Source organism: Cucumis melo, chromosome 6, assembly GCF_025177605.1.
Source record: "Cucumis melo cultivar AY chromosome 6, USDA_Cmelo_AY_1.0, whole genome shotgun sequence".
In the NCBI taxonomy this organism is placed as follows: domain Eukaryota; kingdom Viridiplantae; phylum Streptophyta; class Magnoliopsida; order Cucurbitales; family Cucurbitaceae; genus Cucumis; species Cucumis melo.
The window spans coordinates 6,971,139-6,980,526 of record NC_066862.1 but is presented as its reverse complement, the minus strand read 5'-3'; the positions used below and the strand labels follow the sequence as shown (position 1 = coordinate 6,980,526).

The 9,388-nt window shown below is 30.0% G+C and overlaps 1 protein-coding gene across 2 annotated transcripts; it reads left to right on the top strand.

Moving 5' to 3' along the window:
* The first annotated feature begins 3,739 nt into the window (after window positions 1–3,739).
* On the top strand, window positions 3,740–7,023 carry LOC103484030 (uncharacterized). 2 transcript variants are annotated; one of them, XM_008440925.3, is made up of 4 exons: window positions 3,740–4,321; window positions 4,421–4,533; window positions 4,615–5,448; window positions 6,094–7,023. In XM_008440925.3, exons 1-4 carry the CDS (start codon window positions 4,078–4,080, stop codon window positions 6,748–6,750), a joined length of 1,848 nt encoding a protein of 615 aa, XP_008439147.1. In that variant the 5' UTR covers window positions 3,740–4,077; the 3' UTR covers window positions 6,751–7,023. The 2 variants fall into 2 exon arrangements, with proteins under 2 accessions (XP_008439147.1, XP_050942636.1); XM_051086679.1 differs by having other exon boundaries at window positions 3,976–4,321; window positions 4,618–5,448.
* Window positions 7,024–9,388: the final 2,365 nt, after the last annotated feature.

Here is a 9,388-nt window from a genome sequence, read left to right as displayed (position 1 = left end):
TTTTTTTTTTTTCTTTGCTTGATAGCTAATTAATTTCTACGGGTCTTGAGACATTGAATTAGTCATTATAGTTGATCAGTTGTTAATGTAGTTTGAAGTTTAATATGTGTTTGAGGTATAAACTATTATAGTTTGAGCATGAGATAGTAAATACTGTAACAAAAAAAGAGATCAGAGAGTATGAATTAAATATTGTAGTAAGGAGATATTTGAAAAACAATAATACTGTAGTTAACTATAGGTTATAATAGTTAGAAACACCAACAATCTATTATATAATTGGAGCCCAAAAACAGCGTGTGATCTACCCTGTTATATATATATATATATTATTTACTAGAACTCTCTATTTGTGCAAGTTTTTCTCAATATAGTATCTCATTGCCTAAAACATCAAAAGAATGAAAGGAAAAATGATTTATAAAAAAGACGGTAAGAAGAGACTTGGAAATGGATTATAAATAGTTAAATATATATATTAAACCATTATTAAAATATCAATATCAAAGTACTCCTCGATTTACAGATATATCAAATGAATATTTTTGTATGAAGAAGAAGAAAGTGTAAATAAAATGAAGTATTAAATTGAATCTTATTGTAATTATCATACCTCCAACGTTGCTCTAAATTGGAAGAATTTCCTTTAGTTTAGCTTCCATCATTGGAGCTTTAATTTCCTCTAGTTCTTATTGTACAATACATCTTAGCTTCGACATGTTTTGAATGAAATTTCTATTATCTTCGGGAGATGATCATAAAGACGTTAAAGAGGTATTAACCTAATTGATATTTTTTCGTGCATCTATCAACTACACTAGCTAGAGATCCTTTATTCCTATGGTATATTGTTAAAAAAAAGATGGGAATAGAATTGAGTTTTGTGTGTGGTCCAATGCAAAGAAATGTATATATGTGTTTGAAAGTGGGATCCAAACTGAACACTTTACAGGTTTGAGACTGTCCTTAATATCCCTCTTTCTGCCTCCTCATGTCTCATATCCAAACAACTTCCCTTCACATGCATTTCCCTTCCCACACTATAATACAATATTATATATAGATATTATTCCCTTCTCCTTTAAAATCATTTACTTTTTACTATCTTTATCCTACAGTCATTTAATCTTTTCATACCTTTTCTCATAAAATCTTGCATATGCAACAAATACACAAACCTTTTACTTTTTCCTCTCTCAAACTTTATTACTCTCAAAGTGATTCCATCCCCTTTCTAAACTATGCATGATTGGAACACTTATTACTATATCTATCTCACTCCTTCATAAAAGGGAATGTTTCAAAAATATTTCTCAAAAACTATTACGTTTCTTTTTTAGAATTTGTAAAAATAAAAGTTACATTATTTAAAAACTAATTATCATTAATAAGTGAGCTATTCAAGGGCAATATATATATATATATATATATATATATGAATAGTTTATCTTATATGAATAAAAATATGTTCGCTTTTTTAATATTAAAAATATGTGGAAATTAAATTATTTTTTTAAAAAATTATATATCAAAATTGTTTAAATCTTACCATGAACAGATAAAGATAAACAAATAATTAATATAAGAAATTTTCTAAAGTGTATACCAAATAGATAAACAATAAAATTTGTTCGAAAGTATTTAATAATACGAGATTTCATCTTAAAACTAATTTACAATAATAGGAGTAACCTATCGAATTTATAACGAATACAAGGGAATTTGAGTCATCCTTTAGTTAATTTAATATTATGAGATTTTTAACATCTCAACGTGTCCTTTTAAAATGGTGCTCTTTTGGAACCGTCAATCTTAGATTGAATACCTATATTGGCTTAACGTGGACTCTAGCTAATACCATATTTGATAGTATGAAATTCCATATCAAAATTGAAAGTTTGGGTCAATTGATAATTTAAGATAACATGAGAGCAAATGATTTGGGAGATCTTGTGTTCAAGTTCCTACACCATTATTTCCTCCCCAATTAATTAAAGTTAATTTTTTACTTTCTTTATAATTCAAGCGAAGAAAGGAAGATGATATTAAATATTTGAGAGAGAATAAAATTTAACTAAATAAAATGAAACAAAACTTTAATAATGGCATCCATTATTGCTAATAATCTAAAAGAATGAAATTTAAAAATTGTACTTTCACTTAAGAGAACATATATATATAACTTTAGAATAATCTAAAAGATTTGAACTACTTATTGGTTTCTTACAAGTAAATGTATAAGGGTCCATTTCCATTTATTTATGCAACCAAACCCACTACACACATTAACTTAACAACATTTTCTGTTTGAATTTCATTTATGTTCTGATTAACAATAATCAACTATTTTATACGATTATACACTAATATATATAAATAAAATTTAAAATTGTCTCTATAAATGCATTTAATTACTAGACAAACATAAGTAATAATTAAAATTTGAGTGCATAATTTTCTTAGAGTATAATAATGCATGATTACTAGATTTCGAATATTTTGAGATGTACTTGAATTAATTATTGTAGGTCCGATCAGTGTACCTAACAATGAAAAAGAACAAACTAAAAATTAAAAAAAAAAAAAAAAATTGTCAGCTCAATTCAAAGTTGTGTTTGAGGTTGGATGAGATTCCAAATCCTTGTCATATTAATTTATCCTTAAAATATAGATTCTATAGATACATCTTTTAATTTCTTTACAAATTAGATTCAAATTCACTTACAACGTCTTCAAGCTAAAATAAATAAATTTTCCGAATAAATGGACCACCTAATTTTTCCTTCCTTTACGTCCTCTCTCGCATTATGACATAATTAAATACTTTGCATTATCACACATACACTAATGTTACAACAAAAAATGAGCTAACCTAATCAATAGGGATAGCTGTATATATCATTAAAACCTTCTATCATATCTTTGGAAATGGAAGGTTTGCATATTAGGATTCAAATCTTTCCCAAAAAAAGGAAAGAAAAGACGATGTATATTGTCTAACTTTTTGTACCTAATTTGATTAATTAGTTAACAAACAATTTAATTAAATTTTGTTTTTAAACTATATCAATAAATCAAATGAAAGGATATGGATCTCCCAAATCCTAAGTCCCAGTTTTACATCAGTGTACTAAAACCCAATAAAAACTAAAGTTATATTAGAATTTGACAAAATAATATTAAAAGAGCAACAGAACCTATGCCTAAACTTTGATTTGATATCATTTTAATTTGAAGAGTTTTAAATTTGGTACACTAATTCATTTGTTTTAGCGACATGATATTTCTCGAGATTATATTGTTTTTGTAATTGAGATTAAGGAGAATTTTTACATAGGGAAAATTTTAAAGATTAGAGTTGTTGTGTTTTCTGATTTTATTATTATCTTTTAATTTCTCAAAAAGATTTCTTAGAGTTTTCCTAAACACCACCCAACTATCAAATGTTGGTATATAAAAGAGCTTTGAAATTTTAGACAGAATATTATATTATAATCAATTTGTAAGTTAGTTAGGCAATTGAAAAAGCTAATGACATAAGAAAATAAGAGACACATTGGAGGGCTCAAATTGAATAAAATAGTTTATGATACAAAAACACAATAAACCATAGAATTATTATTATTATAATATAATACAAAACTTTAGCTACAGACTGCAAAACCAACCAAGTGTATGTTCACCATCCTATTTTACTTATTCCCTTCACCCATTCCAATTCCCTAGACATTTTTTTTCAAAAAAAAGGTATGGTTTTTTTTGAAGTTTGAGTGCAGTAAAACTTGGGAGTGAGTGTAAAAAAGTAACCCAAAAAAAAAAAAGTAAATTTAGAGAGAGTACTGAGAAGAAGAACAACAACAGATCATACTTCTGTATGTGTACTTAAAATTCCTGAATTCTAATATTATTACTGCCTTTATATAAATATGCTTCATTTGATCCGCTTTTTTCGCTTCCACTTCAGAACCCCTCTCTTTCTGACATTTTTTTTTTCTCTCTATATAACAAACAATCTTTTATTTCCTTTCTCTTTACTCCAAATTGAAAGAGCTAAGTAAAGAGAAAAGTTTGCTGATAATGGGGAAGCAAAGGTATTGGAGTGGACATGGAACCAAAACAACGCCTTCACCTTCTTCCATTAAAAGAGTATTCAAAAATGATTTGGATAATGAAGCTTCTTCTTCTTCTTCCTCTTCTTCTTCAACTTCTGCTGGTTGTATGTGTGCTGTTTTTCAGCTCTTTGATTTTCATCCTTTAAGCCACCTCTCTTCTCAATCCTCTGCCCCTCTCAACCCACAATCCGACCACCATGTTCCTAAAGGTTCTTTCTTTTTCTTCTAAACTTCAAAAGATTGGATTTTGAATTATGGGCTGCCTTCCAAAATTTGATTTTGATGAGTTGAGATATGTAAAATTTCAGGTACTGAAGCACCACGGAACAGTTTGGAATCGGAGGAAGAATTACATGTTTCTGATCCATTACCAAGTAAGACTCCAAAGCAAAAAGAAAATCAAGATGCTCTACATTTTCCAGTAAGTAGTTACTTGATCTTTTTCTTAGAAATATATATTATTGTATATAATATTTTTAATTTGTATTCAAATGGGTGGCAGAAGGGTATTGTTCAAATCAAAACCAAAAGTAATGGAATGAACAATAATTTGTCGACCGGGAATGACTCTCCAAGCACCAAGACACCAACTTTAGTAGCGAGATTAATGGGTTTGGATATTCTTCCACAATCCACCTCCAGTCCTTATTCTTCAATCACACCCAAAAGTGCTTATTATTCAAAAACGACCACAAAATTAAAAAGTGGGTCTCGTTCTTTGCCAGAAACTCCAAGATCATCTTGTGAAAGGAAATCAAATGTGGATAATTATCACCACCGTTTCTCACTTCAAATCCCCAATAATTATGACAATAAAGAGAACAATGCAAATCCAAATCCAAATCCAAGTAGTACTACTCCAACCCATTACGCTAAAGAGATGGTAAAGCAAATGAAAGAAAGTGTGAGTAGAAGAAAAGAAGCTGCTCTCATCGATATCACCAATCTTAATAACAATAATACAAGAAGAGATCAAGATATGATCATTAATTACCAAACCAAACCCAAAAGCCAAACAAGACAGAGAGTAGTGTTGGAGCCAAAAGTTGAAGCCAATAAAGAAGCTGCGAATTTGCAGAAGACGATGAAGGTGAAGAAGCAGAAGGGTGTGAAGACGACGACAACGACAACAACAAAGATGGTGGTGTCGAAGAAGGGTAATAAGAAAGAGGAAGCATTTGTGGTTTCATCAAGAATCACAAAAGCAGCCATTGATGCTCCTCTTAAGAAAACTCCATTGTCCAATGAACTTTTGAACTTCGGTTCTGTTCCCACTACCATTCTCATCAACAAACATCCTCCATTTTCCTCATCCATTAAACCAACTCAAATTCAGGTATTCTTTTTTTTCAATTACACTTATGCATGCGTGGGTCACATATCTTCCCCACTTTATACTATCCTTTTCAAATTAATTGCTTTAGTTCCTACTTCATTTTATAAAAAATCGGCTTTATTATTATAACCATACTCATAACTCAACTAAATGAGTATGAGATCGAAAATGTTTATATCCTCCATAGTATATTTATTTGATCATTAATATTGTTTTATTTTATTGCCTGAAACTGAAAAAGAAGAGAGTGGAAATGAAGCTACGCTCATCTTCATATATCTCTTTTTTTAAAAAACAAGAAATTAGAAGCAGAAAAATGGTAGGTAGGTGTACTGAAACATTTTAATATATTCCTTTTATTCTAAAGATTTCTTCTTCTAAAATGTATCATATATTATTTTTAGAGAATAATTGCATTTGAGTAATACTTTTAAAAATAATAATTAATTATATATAACAAACATTTTTAAATAATGGTAAATATAATAAATTAGACTTCTAGTTTATTATTTTGTAAATTCTTCTGTATTATATTATTATATTTGCAAATATATTTGGAGGCTCTTATTTTTGAAAAGTTATATATTGAATGAAAATAATTTAAATTTAATTTTGTTGCCTTGTTTTCTACATTTGGGTTTACAGCCACCGTGCAAACGGAATCAAGGTACGAATCAGACAAGCGATAAAGAATCAAAACGCTACTTCCAATCACCTAACCACCAACAATCCCTCATCCAGTTACCACCCAAAAAAGACGGCAACAAACCCAAACCCAAACATCACATCATAACCACCGTCGCCGCCGCCGCCGCCAATTGTAATGACAACCATGAGATCACGGCAGAGGTAGATTACGTCAGACAAATACTCCTCCGCCGTAGTACTACTACTTCGTCTTCAATATTCTCCTCCGTTTTCCTCGAAAACGTAAATTACAAAAATGCCCACAATTACAAAATTTCAATTCCCCATCGAAAATTACTGTGCCACTTGGTGGAAGAGTTATTGAAGCCATATCTCGAACTTCGGCCATACCGGCAGGGAGCGTGGGGAGGGGAGCGGTGGCCGGAGGTGGCGGAGAAATTGTGTGAGAAAGTGAGGAAAATGCCACGTGCGAAGTGTGAGGTGTTGGAGGACATAGATGGAATAATAGAAAAAGATATGGATATTGTGGGAATTGGATATGAGGAGGAGAAGGAGGAGGAGGGTGAGGGGATAGTGAGAGAGATAGAGGAGTGGATCGTGGAGGAACTTTTGAAAGAAACGGTGCGTTTTGTTGAGACAGAGATGGCAGGATAATCACGTGGGAGATGCCACTTGGAAGTTCTGGGACCCACATAGCTGGGGTGAAGATGCAGCGCTGGGGCTACACGTGGAACTTGTTGACCCACAAGACAAAGACTCCGATTTTTCGCTTCTGAAAAGACAGTATTTTTGGCAGAGGAATCCCACTCCCTTCCCTTCCCTTCCCTTCCCTTCCCTTCCCTCCTTTTTCTGTACAAATTTTAAAAGAGGAAAATATTTATATCCCATATCATCAAAATTAATAGTGTAAATTAATATTTTAAATCACTGTTTTATTCATCCTTTTTGTACATACGATAAATGTAAGAATAATATTTGAAATAGTTAAAAGAAATGGGTAATTGTGAACATTATTATGATGATAATAAGAGGCAAGAAAAATAAGTAAGAAAGGCAAGGAAGTTGAATAGATTTTGTTGGGAGGATGTGAGGGGAAAAGAAAGTAATAAGAAAGAGACAATCATTAAAAGATGAGATCATCTTCTCACATAATTAAATTATTATTGTGCCTTTTCAAGCCAACCGAAAGTCGTAAAGCTCTTATAAATTTATGTGTGTGTGTGTGTGTATATATATTATATATGTGCTTAATGCAGATGCTGACAACTTTAGACTGTGTATAGAGAGAGATTCTTGGACCACCTTTGTGTAGATTGTTTTCTTTTGAAAAGATGAGCAAGGAATTTCAAAATGTTCATTAGTTTTGGGGATCAAAGTTTTGGTTTTTGTGATCATCTCTTTTCCTTCCTATATATATTAACCTATAGATTGTTTTTGCTTTTTTATGTGTTTGAAAATTATGTTTTTTAGAACTGTACATACGAAAATATATGAGAACTTAGAGATATTATCCCAAGAATACATATCTAATAATAGTAATAATAAAAGTTATTTACTTTGAGATATATGATGTTTCTTTCAAGCCATAGCTAAAATTAAATAGGTGCACATATGTTGAATCAAAGATATGACATTTAAAATCTCAAACACAAAGAAAGAAAGGAAACGAAGGCTTACTTAACTACATTGTTAAAGTGACATCTTAGAAAATAAAATCATTTTTTCTACAGAAATAGCTTTTAAACTATTGTTTTTACCATTTTTTTTTCTTTAAATTGGCTTAGAATTTAAAATGGCATGCTAGGAAATGAAGTGATTGTTGAGTAGCTATGCTTAGAGGTTGTTTAAATTTAAAACAATGTCCTTCTGATGGGGCAAAGTTTTCATAAAATTTAAAATTCCGGTTGCAGAAAATTAAACTCTTCCACCTTCACTTATATGATATAATTTATGTATTTTGTTTAAAGAAAGTCTTGGGGTTGATATAAAAACATATTCAAAGATTAAAATAATAGAGACAAATAAGAAAATTAAGGTCTGAGGATTGTGCATGCAGAGAGATAATTATTTAAGGTTTAATGTCCAATGTGGATAAGATATGGACGACATGTGGCCACCATAAATAATAATTAATCAAACATCCAAAAAATGGAATAATCAAAAAGTTTACTGGACAAAACTGTGAAAGTAGCACACTTGGGTATACCCTTGGAAAATAAAGCAAAGTGCAAGGGTCTGAACTCCAAAACAAAATGTTTTGCCCATTCTTATATTAAAAATAACAACAATTTCATTAATTCAAGTACTCTTTAATTTGAAAAAAAATAAAAAAAAATAAAGAAGAAGTGGAACTTGCTTAAAATCAGTGAAATTAAGAGAAGGGATAATTTATATATAAAAAACTTATCTCATATAAAACAATTGATGTATTGTAAGATATAATAATGTATATATACACATGCATTAGGCGTATAAAAATAAGCAGAGAGATAGAGATGGTGAGAAAGGTTTAAAATGATGGGAGGGTGAGTAGAACAAAATCACGTGGTGGCATGATATGATTTAATTTGGAAGCTGTCCGAATACACAAAAGAAATTGGCATGGCATGAAACATTTTTTGGACAAAATAATAAATAATACATTAAATGTCCCTACATTATAACCCCATTGTATATAAATCAAACTGATACATAGAATTGAGCGGGAAAATTCAAATCATACAAATTCATGTGCCTTCTGTTAGTCTTAGATCTTAGTCACGTGTGGGGATTTTAATTATATACCCCAAAATCCAACTTCATTATATATATATTTCAAACAAATTTTTAATGCTTCATTTATAATCGACTTTAATCAAAATTATGGTCTTGTACTACTACCTGTTTAATTAATTGTGCCATCAATTATGATGTTTATTTGAAATAATTTTCAGATCATGTGATCATCAACACATTTGAATCCACAATTAGAGTATTTCAGCTTAAATCGATCAATAAAATATGTTTTTTTTTTTTTTTTTTGTTTAAGCATTGAATTAATTGGGCTAAGGAAATAAATAAACTCCTTAGACACCTAATTGAAAAATTAACTAAATAGAACATAACCTTATCTATTAAAAGCTTTTGAAGTATTGGGATAAATGAAGGGCGGTGAATATTTCAATTCTATATAGTTTAGGAGACAACCCCCATCTGTTAAGTATAGGTTAATATATATATATATTTACGTAAGTCTAATTTGAAAATTTGATCATGTGAAATAGTCAAATATTTCATTAAAATTTCAAATTGG